This window comes from Cnephaeus nilssonii, assembly GCF_951640355.1.
Source record: "Cnephaeus nilssonii genome assembly, chromosome: 18".
Classification (NCBI taxonomy): Eukaryota; Metazoa; Chordata; class Mammalia; order Chiroptera; family Vespertilionidae; genus Cnephaeus; species Cnephaeus nilssonii.
Genome location: NC_137089.1, coordinates 34,114,665 through 34,134,643, shown reverse-complemented (window position 1 = coordinate 34,134,643; position 19,979 = coordinate 34,114,665). Strand labels below are relative to the sequence as shown.

The 19,979-nt window shown below is 40.5% G+C and overlaps 1 protein-coding gene across 1 annotated transcript in view; it reads right to left on the bottom strand.

Moving 5' to 3' along the window:
• Positions 1-1,444: 1,444 nt before the first annotated feature.
• Positions 1,445-19,979, bottom strand: part of NKAIN3 (sodium/potassium transporting ATPase interacting 3) — a gene marked incomplete at its 5' end in the record, with an annotated part of 430,497 nt that continues 411,962 nt past the window's right edge. The window contains 2 exons of the mRNA XM_079796055.1: positions 1,445-1,519; positions 10,631-10,700. Of these exons, the coding sequence (XP_079652181.1) occupies positions 1,510-1,519; positions 10,631-10,700 (80 nt within the window). The 3' untranslated portion in view covers positions 1,445-1,509. The remainder of the gene's footprint in view (positions 1,520-10,630; positions 10,701-19,979) is intronic.

Genomic DNA, 19,979 nt, shown 5'->3' with positions numbered 1-19,979 from the left:
TCCAAGTTCTCCTTCCTTTGGCCATAGCTCTGGCTCCCCTGTATATATGCAGAGCTCTGGGTCAGTCCCCAAAGTCTTCTAGGCTTCAGCTTCCTCAACGGCACAACGATGACTTGGATTTGACCAACTCCCAGGTCCCTGCTAGCTCTTCTTCATTTTGAATTTGAGTTTATTCAGTAGAATGAAAAGTGATGGGATTCAGTAGGTGTCAGATGAAGTCTCATAAAATATATGCACTCCACAAAGAAGAAGAAAAAAAGGAACCTCTACAACAAAAAATTTGCATATCATTTTAGACAGTTTATAGACTGACTTGTAAGGGATGCATGGGCCAAGTTAACAACTGCTGGATTAAATAGTACACATATACCCCATTTTGGGGTCTATCGGAGGCCTCAGTTGGTTTTTATACAAAGTGAGCAAAACTTATTTTGACATGGGAACTAGTAACTGAAAGATATGATTTGAAAAAATTGTGGTGTGTTTTCAAGACATCTTCCCCATGGAAAATTATGTTTCTGATACTAATTTCTCAGTTATTAGGGTGGGGTAAGAGAAAGAAAAGTTGATGCAGCACAAATATAAGTATCTTCTTTAGAAGTACTCAAAGGCAATTCCACACCATTTTAATGCTCCTTTTTAATATCTTCAGAGCAATATTTCTGGTTGTGATTTTTGTGCCACATGCCCACAAAAGGTTTGGCCTCTACCCACTAGATGTAGGTTTAGGTCTGACACCAGTGTCAGGACTTGGATAAAGAGTAGAAAATATGGCCTTCATAGATACCCATATTCCTCCCCAGGGGAGAGGTGTTTTGCTTTAATTTCACTCTTTCATACTCCCCTGATATATATTTTTCAGAACACAGGAAGAGCAAGATATCATGCAAGAATCTGAAAATTTAGATTGCCATAATATTATTCTGGGCTTTGGGAAGTCGAGAACAAAGGAGAGCTCCATGTTTTGACTGGTGGTGTTGAAAAAAAAATGATCGATACTCAATGTGAAAGCCAGATCCACTATTTTGTACCCATTTATCACAGCATCTTACTTCCTGTCTACTAGTAGTAACACCAAGTAATGTCTGCTAGTGCAAACTCCGTCAGGTCTAGGCTAAGTGCAGCCATCAGCAGTCCTGGCTTACCGCCTCAACAATACAAACCAATGTTTCTGTAGGTTTTCACAGCATTTTTTTCCCCCATTTTGCATGCCTCATGTTAAATTCCGTTAAAAAATTTAAAACCAATTTTTTAAAAACAATTTACAAGTATTCATATAAGAAGAAAATGACTAAAAAATACCCACCCAAGCACCTACAACTCATCTAGTGCACAATGCTAATAACACACAGGCTGTGACCGAAGAACTCCATGATCTGTGGGAAAGCAGGGAGGCGCAGTCCATCCTCTGGGAGAAAGTGAGACATGTTGATGCAGAGAGGAGCTGTCAATGACGCTTTGCTTCCTAAGTCAAGTTCAGCAGCCGCATTTCAGAGTTGATGCCATTACTTATTTCGACCTGAAATAGAGGAAGGGTATTGCTTTAAAGAACCTCAAAACTGAAAGCTAAATTTCCTTCCTAATCAGTCAGGCTTTTCAAAATGCAAAATAGCTTGTGGGCGTGCCTTGTACAGCCTGTGCATAAGGTTGTAGCAACAAGGAAGGGAAACACCTGAGCTTCTTGCTTCTCAGATTAGAGCAAGGCACACAGATGTGAACACCAGACTGCAGAAATTGTTTCCCGGGCTAGACGTGCCAACCACAGAGCAACTGAGGAGTGATGTAAAGGTATTGCCTTTGGTTGCTGGGGGGTAAAGATGACAGGGTGGTATTGTCTCCAGTCTACTAGATACAGACCTAGACTGGTCTTCCTACAGCATCCTGTTGGTTTCTCAAGAATCGTCCTCATCTGGCTTTCAATACCACCTAACCATTGATCTCATATACACCCCATCCTGTGATGGTTAATTTCATGTGTCAACTTGGCTAGGACACAGTACCCAGATATTAGGTCAAACATCAGTCTAGATGACTCTGCAAAGGTATTTATTAGATAGGATTAACTTTTAAATCAGTAGACTTTGAATAAAGCAGATTCCTTCCGTAATGTGGGTGGGTTTCACTCAAGCCGTCGCAGGCCTTAAGAGCAAAGACAGAAGTCTCTTGAGGAAGAAGCACTTCCGCCTCCGAATTCTGCCTTTGGACTCAGGACTGCACCATCAGTTCTTCCCGGGGCTCCAGTCTTTCCCTGCAAACTGCAGACTTGCCAGTCTCCACAATCACATGAGAAAATTCCTTAAAATCTCTATCTGTCTGTCTGTCTATCCATCCATCCATCCATCCATCCATCTGTCTATCTGCCTCCCTCCCTCCCTTCCCTTCCTGGCTCTCTATATACAGACCTAGGCATTTATATCTAGATCTAGATCCACGTCCTATCGGTTCTGTTTCTCTGGAGTACACACTGTCATTTCCAGTCGTTCTGGTCTCCACATGTTGGACAAAGATTCTGTGCATAGTCCTGATTTCATACTAGGTGAGGGTTCTGGCTTTCGCACCTTTACACAATATCAACCTCAACACTGTCTGCCAGATAGCTGGCACTTACATATTTATTGAGTACTTTCGCTCTTGTTTTTTTCTCTCATGAGAAAAGTCTTAGCTGATCAAAATCCTATTCATCTTTGAGGTTCAGTTGAAGTGTCTTCTCTGTGAAGACTTCAGCTTCGATCTCAGCTGCTTTGCTTTCTCATCCTGCTAACAGCAACTCCTGTGCAGCAGCTGCACCCCATGTGGAGCTAATGGCATTCAGTTCACAATTAATTGTGCTCTGATGGGTTCACTCAGGTTTGTAAGTTTTCTCCCTCCCACTACATTATGAGCCTCACACCAGCAAAGAATGTGTTTTAGACTTAGGTTATAACCCTGCCTAGCAACTGTCTTCCATTAACTCAGTTCAACGACTCTCTCTGTGGTGTGGAATGGACTTGTTAGTCATAAATTGAAATAGCTGAGAACATTTCCAGCTTTGCAGTTTCACTTCGGTAGCTTCCCTCCCTGTAAATTCTGTCCCCTCCTGCACATCTCAGGAGCTGGAGTTCTTCTTTTCTCTCCCTGTCTTCCTCCCACCTCTCCTCACTTCTATTTCTCTACATTCCAGAAGACAAAGCCCAATGTTTACTCCTTTTACTTCACTGTAGTTTAAGAGGGATTATTATTATTATTTTTTTACCTTTTGTAAATTTGCAGTTAATCTGCACCTAATTAAAAAATTTTTAATTTTTAAATTATAGTTGACATACAATATTATATGTTTCAGGTGTACATCCACCGATTGAACATTGTATAACTTACTAAGGCCCAGGCGTCCTCAAACTACGGCCTGCGGGCCACATGCGGGTGTTTTTGCCATTTTGTTTTTTTACTTCAAAATAAGATATGTGCAGTGTGCATAGGAATTTGTTCATAGTTTTTTTTTTAAACTATATTCCGGCCCTCCAACGGTCTGAGGGACAGTGAACTGGCCCCTTGTTTAAAAAGTTTGAGGACCCCTGTAAGCGATCATCCCTATAAATCTAGTACCACCCAGCACCACACATAGTTATTACAATAATATTGATGGTTTTCCCTATGCTGTACTTTACATCTCCATGACTATTCTGTAACAACCAATTTGTATTTCTTAAACCCTTCACCTTTTTCACCCATCCTCCTTTCACCCAGTACCCCAACACCCCTCCCCTCTGGCAACCACTATTAACAGGGATTTAAACTAAAAGATAAAAAGATGAGATGAGAGTGGTGGAATTTTTGTACCGTATTTTCCAGCGTATAAGACGACTGGGCGTATAGAAGATTTTCCTGGGTTAAAAAGTTGTCTTATACGCCGGAAAATACGGTAGTTCTCTACAACCCTCTAGTTAGAAGGGAGGTTCAAGGTCCTGAAGTTTACTCATCCATCCACCAGGTGAATCCCATGGGGATAAGGCCGTAGGAGAAGGTCTTATCTTTCTCTTTGTTAGTGATAGTGTTGGTGGGGGTTGGGGAACTTCTAGGTATCTGCTACATTTATCTTCAACGTTAACTCTGCTTATAGCTAATATTTTCTGCTTTTGGGATTCAGCAGCATGGATGGGTAAAGCAGGGAAGAAAACTGAGTTAGTTCCTATGATGCCAGGTAGGAATCCTGGAGTGTTACTCCAGGCATTAGGAAATAGGTCTGCAAGGAGTTTTCCAAGAAGACAGTGAAGCAACTTTGAGAGAAGGTATTAAAGGGAAAGCCGGCCCAGCTGGCATGGCTCAATGGTTGAGCATCGACTATGAACCAGGAGGTCATGGTTCAATTAAAGGCCAGGGCACATGCCTGGGTTGCGGGCTTGATTCCCAGTGTGGGGCATGCAGGAGGCAGTCCATCAATGATTCTCTCTCATCATTGATGCTTCTAACTCTCTCTCCTTCTTCTCTGAAATAAATAAAAATATATTAAAAATATGTTGCCTCTCTATTAAATAAATAAACAAATAAAAGGAAAGCCTATTGGCAATCCTACCTTAGATTTTAGTAACAGATTGATTTTTAAAAATCAAACAAACACAGAAGTAGAGAGAATGGTATTATGAATCCCTATGTACTCACCATCCAGCTTCAATAAAAATAAAAATTATGCTAATCAAGTTTCATCTATCCACAACTTTTTTTTTTTTGACTAGGGTATTTAAAAGCAAATCCTAGACATGATGTCACTTTATTCATCAATACATATCTATGATTCTCTAACTTAGTGATTCTTAACCAGAGGATATTTTTCAATTGGTTGTCACAATTTGGCTGTGTGTGTGTGTGTGTGTGTGTGTGTGTGTCGGGGTGTGTGTGTGTGTGTGTGTGTGTGTGTGTTACTGGCCTCTAGTGGGTAGAGGCCAACGATGCTGTTAAATATCCCTAAATGCACAGAGCAGCCCCACTACAAACAATTGTCTGGTCCAGAATTAATAGGGATGAGATTGAGGAATACTGCTCAACTGATGAGGATTTCTTTTTCTTTTGTTACCTATGAATTAGCATACCTATCAAGACAGGCAACAATTTCTTAACATCATTTACTATGCAGTCCATATTTACATTTCTTCAAGTATCTAAAAAATCACTGTCGCTGGCATCATTCCTTCCTAGCAAGGACAGTGTGCCTGAACTACTAGTACTGACTGCACGAGCCACAGAAACACAGCCATTTCACTGCTCCTTGGTCAAACGCGTACACTTTAGGGTGCGTTCTGGCATAGTCCCTAAAATGGTATAATCATTTCCTATGATGGATCAAAAAGTTACTAATGCCAGTGACAAAGGGAAAGCGCTCCCCAGCGAGGGAAAGCGATGAGCCCCCTTTGTGCTAACTAAGGCGGCATGCGGGGAAGCCCCTTCCCTTCGGGACACTGAGAGGGCGCCCAGTGCATCACAGTTGTAGCGCTCTGCACTTCTGAGACAGCCCTGGAGTGTTAATGCCTCTGCAAGTGCCTCCCTTTCCAGGGCCTGATGGAAGCCCTCTGGCACAGAACTCCACGCCAGCGATGGGAAGTTGAGGCAGCCTTAGCTGTGAGCAAATTACAGACACCTTACTCTGCACGTGACGGATAGCACTGATGGATAAATACGGAAGTGTGAAAGCCAGTCGAGACAAAGAGAAACAGGATAAGGACGGAGAGCTATCACTTCATTAGTCTATAGGCGCTTGGTCAAAAAATGGAGTGATGGGCGGATGCAGGTCATAGACGGCAAAGTTTACTAACACATTGCTGGTGGTTACCGGATTTTAAGTTAGTGTTGGAAAGCACATCATTCTCATCTCTCCACCTCCTACACACACACACACACACACACACACACACACACACACACACTCGCCTCTGATTTGTCCTTCCAGTTTTTAATCGAGATGCTCTAAATGCAAAATGGCTTGGCACCAACTTACAGGGACCCTGCTGCAAAACAGCTGTTCTCAGGAAGGCGCTGATGAACCGGGCCACCTCTGGCGCTATCCAGCCGCCAGCCATCAGAGGTCGATTTCCTCTGGGCCCGGACCATTGGAGGCGGAGGACAGGCAGGGAAGGTCCTGGTGGGCGCTGCCCGCAGAGCTGCCTGAAGCGAGGGTCAGCCCCCTGCCTCCTAGTCCTTATCACAGTGGCAGACACTCACTCAGCAGTAGCTACAGAGCATGGAACCATTTTTATGAAGAAAAACTAGCCTCCAGCAAAGGCAATCAGACAATACCAGAGAAAAGCCAAGTTCTCATTTGGAAATGCTAGGAAAAGAGAGGCTCACAGTGGTGGGAGAAGCTTGTTTTCATCAAATCTTTCTGCACAGCAGTCGGGGCATCATCCTCGTGGGAATTTCTGACATCACCAGGTCGCTTTACCTCTACCGGGGAACTCAGTTCTGAAATTCCACAGCTGTCTTTCTTTGATTAAACTGCCTTGGTCTAATGATCCCTATGGAAAGAATGACTGCTTCATGGAACTTCATTCTACCTGGTCGCTATCCATTTTGCTGATTTTGACAAGTTTTAAAGTAATTTAGTTGCTCATTTTGATGCTCCCTGATAGTCCACACCTCTTTCATAGCTGCATGGGTTTCATAGCTGTTGTTCGCCTTGAGAGGTAAATCTGCTTTTGTACACCCCCCCCTCCCTCCCCACCACTGCTATTGCCTCCACCATAAGCTAGTTGCTGTGTAGGTGTTCCCTTCAAAGCCACCACTGACCACATGGATGTGTGTGTGCTCGAATGACCAGAGCAGCCCTTGCGTCCTATGCCCTTCCCCTAGAAGCTGGCATCAGTGTGTGGTAGCAGCAGTGCAGGAGATCCTGGTGAAGACCCAGGTTGTAGTGATGTCAAGAGTTACAGCCTCTCACTGGTGGCCGTGGCAAAGCCTACCCCTGACCTGTGTGACAAAGCCAGACCCAGATGACAATCACAGAAAGCATCTCTATAGCTTTAGTCAGAAAGACAGATATTATCGAGAGGCAGAGCAACAGCAGCTGAGGCTCTCAAGGTCCCCCCACCTGGGGCCCTCAAGATCCCTGCTCGGCTTAAACACTTGCTTCCTCATAGGTTTGCTCAGGTTCTGTGAGATCTATGTCAAACGCCAGATTGGATAGTCACAGATTTCAACTTTAAACTCTGCAGAACGGCCAAGGAAGTTAGCCTCCATGTAGGGGATACCCGTTTTCTTCTGCTTTTCATAAACTCCTCATCATCTTTCCAAAGTCAGTGCAGCCATTTCAGTGACTTCTCTCCCTAAGTGAGAAGCAAATAGTCCCCCTTCTGCAAAAGATTGCCTGGGGGACATTGTTTTGTATCTACTTATTCTACGTACATCTCTTCTTCTAGATCATTGGCCACTGGCGGTCAAAGCTCAAATATTACTCATCTTTATGTCTACAGCACCAGCACAGGCCCTAACACACACTTCATAAGTAATCAATAAATAGCTGTATATGGAACTAAACCAATTTATTTAATCAATGTGCCTCGATTGCTTGGTATCGTTACTGTAAAGAATGACAAAGCATGAAAGACCAAATTCATATGTGAACTGCCTCACTTCTATCATCTCATCCCCATACATGTGTTCCCACACAATCTGACTGTGGGTCCTGGAAAGGTACACTTTATGATGACTAGCAATGATACAATCATACACGAGAATGCAGGCTTCCTGGTTAAGTCTGCAGCATTACCTGTGAACGGGCTGTCTGTCTCTACCTACTCATCTAGAGTTGAAAGTTACTCATCCACACACACATGCCTCAAGATTCTCCTGATCCCCTTAACAAAGTGGCTTCCTCATAAAACCTGGCTTTGTGCTCCATGGAGATTACAGACTTAAAGTTACAAACCAGCATTCACTCCCCTCTCTAACAATTTAGCACAGAAGATTGGCTTTTTGCTGGGTGGTGATATGGTATCACTGAACTGGGTACAACAGAATTCAATATAAAGGTCTTATTAAAAGAAATCCAACAGCTGATTGATGCCAACTGGATACACTGTGGAATATTTGCATACCTGTGGGGAGCACACACACTGACCTTTTAAATGGATTCATGCACCATGATTTTAATTCAGGTTTAGTTTGATCTTTCAGATTCCTGCTCCCTTCATGGTTTAAAGACATTCCATATTCATCTGACAGAATAATATGCATAATCTGTCAAGGCAGAGACCTGTTATTTTCTGCAGGCTGTAGCTTATGCTACATTCAGCTACAAAGGTGTGAGGGTTAAGCAGTGAACAGGTGGTTGGGGAAACTCTTTGAGGAGGTAGTGGAGTCGATCAAAGCCTTTTAGGTAATCTTAAGAGGATGTTTCGTGTGTTCTTGATTCACAGAGATGGAAGGAACCTTAGGGAGCATAGATGGAAGTCACTTGCCTCTGGGCCATGACAGTTAACATCCTTTGAGCTACATGGATGCACATGTGTCATTCATGAAAGGAGAATTCATTGTCAGCATCATTCAATTGCAGTTTTAAGTAACTTTCCTTAATAAAAAGCTCTTCTTACATCTGACCAACATTTTTTGTTTTACAGTTTCTCTGCTGAGTCACTTTTTTTCACAGTGGAGATGAAATAAATCATTCATCACCTTCTTACTGCATAACAAGTATATATAGGACTCTCCTCATTACCACCAGGCATTGTTCTCCCTTCCAATACACTGGTCATCTTTATTATCGTCACAATCCTGGCCAAGTTCCCCAAATCCACAATTGTCAACTTTTGCAATCCATTATTTACGAGCACTCAGTAGCATGAGTAATGAGGTGGTGACTGCTTAGTCCTGGAATGTTATGTAGGGTGAATATTTTTCCAAATTGGATTTGCTTTAGAAAACCAACATTTATTTAAACATCTCTCATGTGACAGGCACAGTGCTGATTTGTGAACTATGTTTCCATTAGATCATTCTGCCAGAAGGAAATTAATGCAACTGGAGAGGTGGAGGAGCCAGTGTGGGCTTCTCAGGGCTTCAGTCCCCAAAGAGGCCGGGTGAGGGCTGCAGATTTGGGCAGGAACCACCATGGCAAAAAGGCAGCAAATGAAGCCTTTCATACATGTTTCTTATACCAGTGACTGCTTTACATCATTTCCTCTATTGCCATGGAATTGTAGAGTACTGGGCTGACATACTAGGAAGGTCATCATAATAGCAAGTCTACAACATCAGGCATGGTGATAGCTTACCATCCAGGAAAGAGCCCAGCTCTACTACCTAGTACTAATGGGACTTTGGAAAAGTTGTCTAATGTCTAGGAACCTCATTTTCCTTCTTTGTGAAGTAGGGTATTAAGTGGTGCATTATAGTATTTTCATGAGGATTATGTGAGATAATACATGCAAAGGACTGAGCCCATGATAGCTATTATTTTATACAGTTATCCATTTGCTACTTAGAGTTTTCTAGGAATAGACTCCCTGTACCTGTTTTCTTGTTTTCTAGCATTTTATAAACCAGGTCACCATGATTTCTTCCTAATACTCAACTGAAATCTGTCCAGTGTGAAGTGGCTTTTGTTGTGAGTGTTGACTTTCTTCCATGTCCTCTAGTGATAGTTAATCAAATATTTGAGTACTAGTCACAATCATAGGGGATTTTCCATGTACTATACATGCGTTATTGCATTTAATCCATCCTCTGTCCTCTCCCTATGAAACCACTACCCCAGAGTGGTCCCATGAGACCTGGCTACAGCCCTACCCCACTGTAACTCTGTTTACCTCTGAGACACAGTTGGGCCTTTGGTTAATAGTTCCCTCCCCACAAGGAGCCAGTTAAAACGTCCTAGACCAAGACAGCCATGGAATTGGCCTCCAGGAGACCTCAAACCCCTTGAGCATCACCATGATGACTACGGAAGGTGCCATAAAAGAACCAAAAATGAGGCAGAATCCTGGTTCTGAGAAGACCACCACTGGTTTCCCCTTATCTGCCTAGACCACTCCTCCATTTCTCTCCTCCTCTATCCACATCTCTGGCCCCAAGCCCATGAGAAATTGATCTGAGAGCTACTAGGCTCCCATTTCTCCATTCTCTGGCCATTGAGTTGTTAAATAAAGCTCATTTTCGGTTTCATAATTGGTTTTGCAACAACTAATGGACAAAGAACTGGCTTGGGGTCCCAGAAAGGGGGATCTCGGGCAACAGAATCATATTAAAGGTGAGAGAACCAAGTCTCAGAGATGTTAAGGAAGGCCCCTGAGACCACACAGGTAGAGCCTGGATTCTAACCTAGTCTTTCTCCCCTTTTCCCTCAGTCATGTTGCCCACATGACACATATTTAATCTTTTTTTTTTTTTTGTAGACTAAATAATCCCCTTTTCTCCACTTTGGCAATCAACTACTGATTTAAAAAATATGTATATCATTTTAGAAACATAAATCATGTTACCTATTTCAAATCCCTTTTGGAATGAATAATAATGATGATGTTGGGTTACATGTGAAAGGTGTGTTTTAAATATGAGTGGAAAACTAAACCAATGATTAGTAGTAGCAGGTCCAAATTATTTCAGGATTCGTTAGTTTTGACCAAGTTAGAAGGATTAATATTTTCCATCTCATGACACCTTTACTTACAGGTTAACAGGCTTTAACTGAACATGATCCTGGTAGTAGGAGTGTGCATCAAGTCCACCTATGAAATCAACTGAAAATATAACATAGCCCAATATGAATAAATGTCTAAATAAACACACACATCATAGTAGGTGTTTAAAATAGAACACATATAAATAGTATTAACAAAAATACCTGTCTATCACAAAATGGAAAAACGTGTTCTTAATATAAAGGGCAGCTCAAAATATTATCCATGGTTAAGAAATGGGGACATTTTAAGAAACACAAAGATATGGGCATTTAGGGACTGAAAAATCACAGATGTTGTTGGTTTTAGTGAAAAATGAAGTCACATTAAGTAGCATTATATTTAAAATAATGTGTTTGTCCGTAGGCATATAGCTATGGCCTTTCCCCCTGTATTTCAAAAGCTGTATCTTCTCATCTTGTTGCCAGAATCCATTTTATTCTTAAGAGTATTTATTGCATTGTTAGAAAGACCTCTGAGAAGTCACATAATCTATGTCTATGCCTTCTTCCTCAAAACATCCTTGACAAATAGGTATCTGTCTTTTGCAAAGAAGGTTTCGTCTCCTCTCTGGTAGCCCAGTACCTTCTCACTGTCTGCATAGAATCACTGTTCTTGTAATATTCATCCTTTCTTCCTGTCTTGATCACAGCCTCTGTCTTTGTTCTCCAATCCTAATGTCCATGGCTAATCTTAGTTCATTATTTCTTTTTTTTTTTTGTAGTTCATCACAAGTATTAATTGCTTTACAGCAAGCATTGGTTTTATTCTAGCACTCTAACATTAGCAGGTACCTGGGCGTATAGGGACACAGAACTCTCAGTGTGTGTGTGTGTGTGTGTGTGTGTGTGTGTGTGTGTGTGTGTGTAGATACACAGCATATGAAGGACAGACATTAAATCATATCCTCAGCTCGAGACAGGCAGTGATTTAGAGTGCGATGACTTAGCCTAGAAGTTCTATTGAAGCCATGACCCATGTAAGCTCTAGACACACTAGACACACTTGTCAATCCCTGATCTGCTCCATCCTTTGCCTCCACTGGAGAAGCTGAGGTGAGACTAGGTCAATTAAAGCTTCGCCAGAGCACTGTGCAGACAGAAGCCTTGGAGTCCCGCAGGGCACATGACAACCAGGTGGGAAGAACCATTTCCAGGTAATCCCCTGGAGGCCAGAGGAGCCTGAAGTCTATTTTCTTTCCAATCACTCCAGGTCAGGTCAGTTCCCTGGACACCACCTTAGGAGAGAAGCAGTGAGAGAGGAGTCTATCTGAGACATGAAAAGATTTTCCCAGGGAGAATAAGCAGTGCATGACCATTTAAATGGTCAAAGTTTTTTTTTTTTTAAATTAGATTAGACTCTTAATCAAACATTTGCTTCTTCACCCTGCTGACCAATGGGTGAGAATTTTAAAGGAAGATAACATTGACTAAAAGTTGCATGAGCATATCGTTGACAAAGGCACCTTTGAAAGTTAAAGAGGGTGTTAAAAATAAACATATTTATAAACATGTACATTTATGAATAAATGATTTAATTAAAATTATATCCAAAATAAAATTATAAAAATAAAGACAGCATATATATTGTATGCATTAAAACAAAATAAAAAGCAAACTTTATATTGATTATTTGAACATTAGAATGTAACATTAACAAAATCATTACTTTAAGTATAAATTCATGTACTGCTGTAAATCTACTCCTTAGCCATCTATACCTCTAATTCACCATGTCACTGGTATTTTTTTGGGAAGAATATACATATAGTACATGTATATATATTCAATATGGTTTTATTAATTTCATATGTTTATTTACAAGATTACTCAAAATTTCTTTTTATTATTATTGTTAAATTTGAAATTAATGATCTCAAGAACTGTGTAAATCATAATATCTTTAATTAAGGAATTTTGCTAATGACTGCCTTGCAGGGTATGGTTGCCCTAGATGACCTAATGTCCATGGAGTGTGGGACACAAAAGCTGTAGCAAACAGCAGGCTGTTATTGATATTATTGATACATTTATCTTATTCTGATGACACATTCTCATGAACTATTGATTTCCAAAATTTCAAAAGCCTTGTTTAGCCTGGGGTAATGATTTGCCAGAATTCCAACATTCTCTTCCCCCTAGTTCCCAGAAGACTGTCTGTCCTTGAGGAACCTGTATTGAATTTGTGTCTAGTTTGATTTTCTCAGATTTGGGAAGAGTAGCTACTTTGGAGGAGGGGAAATTGATTAGTGCACCACATTTTGAAGCCCAAGGTTTCACCTTCTATGAGCACATGAGAGAAAATAAAGCTCAGTGGAAGCAGAATTTGGGGGGTTAAGTGTCAAGTAGAATCGAGGCTTGCCCTTTCTCCAGGGCTGGCGTTATTTCATGAGGTAGGTCCCCTTTGGGGCAAATGACCCACCCAGTGCTCATGTGACCTGCCTGAGTGCACACTCACGACCTGGCTGAGAGCACACATAACAGTCTCATCACCATTTGTTTAGCTTTGACTGCAATGCTTTTATTCTCTACGCCTTTCCCCCCACAATAGCACAAACCCTGAGGGGGGATCTCTTTCTCTTTTTCTTAGTCTTTCAAATCTCTCCCTAAGATTTCTTGTAGGTACTATACCTCCATTGTACACTTTTCCTCTAATGTTTCCAGTGCTATTCCTTTAGATGCAGTGATATCATTATTCTAGTTATTCTGTAAGGATCCCATGGACTGTCTTTAGCATTTTGTCTTTGATGCTTGTGTGGGGGAACCAGGTTAGTATACTGTCCCTACAGAGTGCTTTGTTAATAAGCAACTACCACTGTGACTTCTCTCCTCCTCTGACTTGCAAGAGTCATATCACATTGATAAAGATGCCTGTAACATATTGGCTCCCACATACACATCTTAGTTTTTGTTTTTTCAGATTTGGAAAGAAAGTAGCTAGTTTATTTCTTCATTTTTACTTGAATCATCTTTAATAGGACATTTTCTATTCTCTTTAAAGTTATTCAGCTTTCTTAAACCCATACACAGTGAGCTCTATTTTCCTACAGGGTATATATGCTTAACCCTTCAGTTAGTCTTCATCAGTGATTGGATTGAATGGCTGCTTACTGTGGTCACCTACAGTTTGCCTTTAATAAAGGCCCTTTCAAAGTTTTTGTAATTTTTCAATTACTGTCTGTTCAGAATCACTGGTGGCTGAAGGCCATTTTGTCACTACTGCTGGGCTTATTAGGGAGAACATTTTATTCTAGAGAAAACAAGATAAAAAAAATCCTGAGCACACCTCTCATTTCTATTTTTGAAACTCCCTTTTCATTGTTACTTTGCTACATTTCCAGCTTTTGTTCCTCTCCTGGGTTCAGGTTTGTGGAGTCAGATTTTCCCATAATCAGTGCTGACAGTTTCTTCCCACTTAAACATTTCTAAGAGTGGATAATACTTAAATAATGGAATAATGAATTTCTAAAATCTCTTTGGGGTTAATAAAGCAGAATGGAATGGCTGAGAAGAAAAATTATGCTCAGAAAGGTAAGGGCTAAAAACAGTTTTATAAATTTCTCTAAACAGTTTATAACTTCTTCCCTATGTAATATATTTTTTCCTGGTTATTTAGTCCCTCCCCCAATATATCTTTATTATTCTTACTTAAATCTAGCCAAGGTTTTACTTTGTTCTATAAATAAAGTGACAAACATGTTGTCTTTGAAATCTCTCTATAACTCCTTTTTTACTGTATACTTCTACAGTTTTAGATATTTTCCCTCTGACTATTATTTTCTCTTTTTTGTTTTATGGCTTCTATTATTGTTTTAGGTTTTCCCTTTCCTAGTACAATCAACATACCAAAAAAAAAAAAGCCATTTCTTCTGAGATCTCTTTTATAAATCCTTTCCTCCTTCTGTGAATTACTGCCCAAAGAAAATGGAATCTGATCAGATTCTTCCCAAGATTAAATCCATTCATTGACTACACATTATCTAGCAAAGCATCCCAACTGGTGTGACCTGAGTAGGTTCAGAGGTGACATGATATCAATTCTCATTCTTTGGAGTGTTGTGTGTGTGTGTGTGTGTGTGTGTGTGTGCATGTGTTTATGGGTGTGTGTATGTGTGTGTGTTCACTGAGCGAGGCTTAGGTTAGCTAGCCCTCTGGGCCAATCAGTTCTTTCTGGAAGAAAAGTAATTTATTTACCACAGAGTGCCTTATAATTGTTAGCTTTCTCTGTGAATGCTGAGATATTAAATAGATTGGGAGTCGCTGCTGTAAGACTCCAAGGTCCCTGAAGGACTGATCCTACCATTCACGTAGTGAACAGAACATACTCAACTCCTCATCACTTCCAGTGTAATGCAGGTTTCCCCCAGATCTCTAAATGTTCCATGGTTTTCCCAAGCTCTTTCGACATTCCTCCCCTCCCCAGTATTTAAAATGCATTCTCTTTGTTCTCTTCCTAGTGATGCCATATTCTTCACACGTTCTGAGGAGCCATGCTTGGTGCCCTGAGACACAGCCTCTGTTTATATTTTTTCTGTGCATCTGATTCACTTTGTACAGACCATTATCTGTACTTCATTCTTATGTAATTATTTACATGCCTGGTTCACTTATTAGAATGTGTAAGATCTCCGGGGAGAGGGACCAAGTCTTATATTTTTTGTATCCTTGTGGTCTAACACACAGAAGTCTTTCAACAACTGCTTCTTGCATGAATTAATCAATAAATCAACAAAAGATTGGCCTATTTAAGCTTGTTTAAAGCTCTAAAGTGAACCACTAATATGCTAGATCTGGACTATAAATACTTTTGGATCTGGACAGGTCATTGACTTCAGAACAAGAGGAGTTATGAGAGAAATGAAGAATCCAATCAACTGTTTAAATGTCTACAAGCATTGGCAACCTACCTAGAATAGAAAGAATACAGAATTCTGAGGCAATATGGTGAAAAGAAGCAAATAGAATGCTAACAGAGTATTGAAAGACAGGATGACAAGTGCCTTTGAGCACATGGGAAGACATTAAAATGTTTTAAAGAGTTAGCAAGTGTAAAACCAACCAAAAAGAAACTCTTAGTAGGAATAAAGTCTTCTTTCTACTCAAATATAATGTCATCTGAGTCCTGGTGTTGTGGGATGCTGAACTAGTCACATTTGAAGTACATGGAATGAGATTTCCTCTTGTTCCACCAACTATTAAAAAAAAAGCTCTGTTAAATCGGTTAAAGTAGAGGAAACTCAGAATCCCCATGTAAGTTAGATTATGCTTCCCAGCTGAAAAATCCCTCAACACATAGCAACCTCAAATTGTTTAAGATGCTTATTTTTTGGAGAAATGTATTTCTAAAAGAGGGAAGTGACTATAGGGAGTACAAAGCAAGCCAATTCCACAATTTTAATACTCTTTTATGAAGTACAGATTAGGATTTTACAATCATTGGGATAATCTGTGTTTACCTGGTATGCAAAATCTTTGTGATTCTTAACATAATCAGATGGATCATGTTAGACCTGGCAGATTCACCCTGTAAAACCAATTCAAAATTTGAATTGGATAATTAAATTTACACTCGTGATTTTATGTTGAAAGACATGGAAAAAATTTATTGAAGTTGTATAATATTTAAGACAATATGTAGACTATTGAATTTATGTAGATCAAAAAGTAACTAAAATTTAATGGAATATTATTCATCCTTATAAAGAAATGAAATTGTGATATATGCTACAATTTAGATGAACTTTGAAAACATGGTGGTAAGTGAAATAAGTCAGACACAGAAGGACAAATACTGTGTGATTCCATTTATATGAGGTCCCAGAATAGGTAACTACATAGAGGTTACCAGGGACTGGTAGGATGGGGAGAGGGAGATGAGAAGTCATTGTCTATGGGTACAAAGCTTCTGTGTGGGATGATGAAAAATTTCTGGAAATAGATAGTGGTGATGGTTGCCCAGCATTCTGAGTGTACTTAATGGCACACTTAAAAGTGTTCAAATGATTAATTTGACATTATGTATATTTTACCACAATAAAAAGAAACAAGAAGTCCCCAAAAAACGATTATTAAAATTTACTATATTTTTAAATGGAATATTGAAGGGTCTATATAGCACTTAAAGCTTAAGAAAACACAGGTTTTAAAAAAATGTGTCACTGTAATAAATTGCATGGTGATTTTTAAACCCTGAATAGCTATAAATAGAATTTTCTGTGCAGAAAAGTTTCCTTCATGGACATCAGAAATGGGCAGTGATGCCTGAGAAAGTTCATCTATGTACAGTTTTCACGATGGACTCCTGTTATTGAAATTTCTTTCTTATTTTTTTTTTAAAATGTTCACAGCTGGTCTTATTTGGAAAGCTCACTTTACTTAGAATTAGTGGCACTTGCTTTTATTAGAGAACGATTTTAAGAGAGCTGTAACTTTCTGAAATAACATGGCCTTCGGGGCACGAAGACAGACACTCATTCCCAGGTTACTGGACACCAGAAGCAATAAATTGGGGCACCTCCTAAACCTACCATGCAGGAATGTTTGCTGGGAGGAAGAATAGCCCATTGAAATGTAGTATCTTACAAAGGCATGGCTTTTGCTTGAAACACACACACACACACACACACAAAACAACAAAACAAAACAAAACAAACCACAAAAAACAAACAAACAAAAAAACAGGGAACAGAAAACTGACCATGAAAATATTTCTTTCAAAATGTAGGAAAATGGGGGAAAATGTGCAGTGAAAATCCTAAAGGAACTCAGGCCTTCACCTGCTGTCGCGTATCTCTGTTGTCTCAATTAGGAGGAGAACAGTCAGCGGGACACTCTGGCTTCAACTCGGACTCATAACTACATCTTTGTTTCCTTTCCATAAAAAAAGAAACATGTAATTTACTTGTCCAAATAAACGTGTAGGTGAATGAATAGGAAAGGAGGCAAATATAGAACAAATGAAAAGAAAACAAAATATTTAAGGTTAGGCTGTGCACCGTCTTTTCTCACAGCATGTGAAAAAATGGGATGCTTTTCTTCATTCTCACGTAGCCTTCCTGCTGAACACAGGGTTCAAAATTAAGTCCCGGATACAATCTGCCTTTTCATTCACTATTCTTGTGCGAGTCAACAGGTCAGGAATGTCCAGGTTACCTTTGGACTCTCCGGAGCACCCAGTCTGAAGTGGCTTCTGAAGTCAAAGCCTTTGTTTTTTCTGGAAGCTTCTTCCAGGAAGTGATTCCCCATGCCCTTGCTGTTCCTTCTTTCAGGAATGCTCTCCTCCTGCCTCTCACCGCACAGGCTCCTTTTTATCTCTTTCTGTCTCAGCTTCAGTGCCATATCCTCTAAGAGCTTTCCAGCCGCCCCCCCCCCCCCCCACACACACAGGAGGCACTGGAGCATTTGTGAAATGCCTGAAATGCTCTGCCCACTTGACTGGTAGGAGCGCCTCTGGGAAGGCCCTGACATACCCTCCTGGGTGATCCTCAGCTCCTTGCACCTCAAAGGCACTTATCATTGTGTTCCCAAGTCATGTGGTCAACTCTCCTCCAAGCAATGGCTCAGTGACCCAAGTCCCTTTACTATTGCGGTTTGACCGTTTTCAACATGTAGCTACCAAAGCTTCTGTGCTTGTCTGTATCCACCAGGTAGAAAGGGGAAGAGCATGTGAACCACATGGGGATGTTATTTAGGGAACCGGCCTGGCAGTGGGCACATCTCTTCTGCTCCCGTCCATGATCTAGAATTCAGTTTTCTTGGGGACACCTAACTGCAGGGAGCTGCTGGGAGAGGAACGAACAAATGGGTTTAGCAAATTAGCTGGCTAGGCTCTGACACAGGCTGGTACGTAGCTATCATACAATTTGTGAAGGTGGTATTCAATAAATAAGGACTGGAAAGCCTGGTAAGTTTTGCATTTGATTGAACTGTATGTAGCAAAGAAAACTGTATTTGGGATACACCATGATCTCTAATGTAGACTCTCTATTCTTACAATCAAAGAGAGAACTAGAGAGATAAGGAGAGAGAGAGAGAGAGAGAGAGAGAGAGAGAGAGAGAGAGAGAGATCTTGTTTCCCTCCATGAAGAAAAAATGTGGACAAAACTGAAAAGCTATTAGGTATAATTTAGAATGATTTTACTTTGTACCTCATACAATTTAGGAGGAGAGAAATATGCTTTTACTTCTCCCCAATTTTATTTTCATGTTGGCATTCAAATTATGTGAATACTCCCACATACATCACTTAGATTTCAGTTTCAAATATTGTTCCCAGGAAGAACACGAAATTAATTTTTTCTCTTGGTTAAGAAAGCACTTACTATAAAGTACATGAAAATGAGTATTCCATATATTCTTCTTGGGTCCCAGTGGGCCTCTGGGTGGGGTGGGGTGGGGAGGGTGGCAGGATGGACCGGGCCAGCCAGAGGCAAGAGGATGGGCACACCAAGCAGGCTTCAATTTTCCACAGCTGACTCCAGGGAGCAATTACCTCCCTTCCTCTCTGGCCAGTTGTCCCAGCTGGCCCAGGTCCCCACCCAGAATCCCCCTCTGGGCTGAAGCCTGAAGAACAAGTGGCTAGGGGACTGGGTCAGGCAGACAGAGGCTCTAGGCACCCTACCACCCACATACAGCCAGCACCAGCACACGCCTTTGACCTCAGTCTCTGCTCTGCGTGCACGAGTCCAACTCCTGCCTGTAGATTTATGCTGGGAGAAGACCTCCCCCACTTTCTGCACGCATGCCTTTCTCTCTGTCTTGTCTTCCTGTCTGGTCAGGAACTGTTTGCAAGAGAAGCAATCTCTCAGTGTTTTGTATATACAACCACTCTTGTAGCCTTTGTTTGTTTGTTATTGTAGAGAAACAGATTCTTTATATGCTTTGTAAGATTGATATATATATATATATAATGTTATGTACTATTCTGTTATCTAAAAGGGCTAAGCACCCATTTTATTGCCTGGTCTTATTTTAAAATACTTCTGTTTTATTGTCTCACTTTACTTAAAATGTTTCATTGTAACAGCGTGAGTATAAGCTATATACTAAGGAGAGCAGTTCACATTTTAAGGACTTACTAGTAATGATAAATCATCACTCCAAAAGTAGCCAGGGCAAGTATTCAAAATTTGTTACCTATAGTTGCATCAGAAATCTGCTTAATTTGCATCAGGATATTAGAAGTAATTTTTAATTGATAAAATAAATGATATTCAAGAGATGGGTTTGCCTGGCAAAACCAAAGAAGATGGGATTGTCTGGAAAGTCAGAAGGGAAATTTTTCAAAGAGGGAGCAGTCAACAGTGACCAAAGCCATCAATTATAATGAAGCTCGATAATA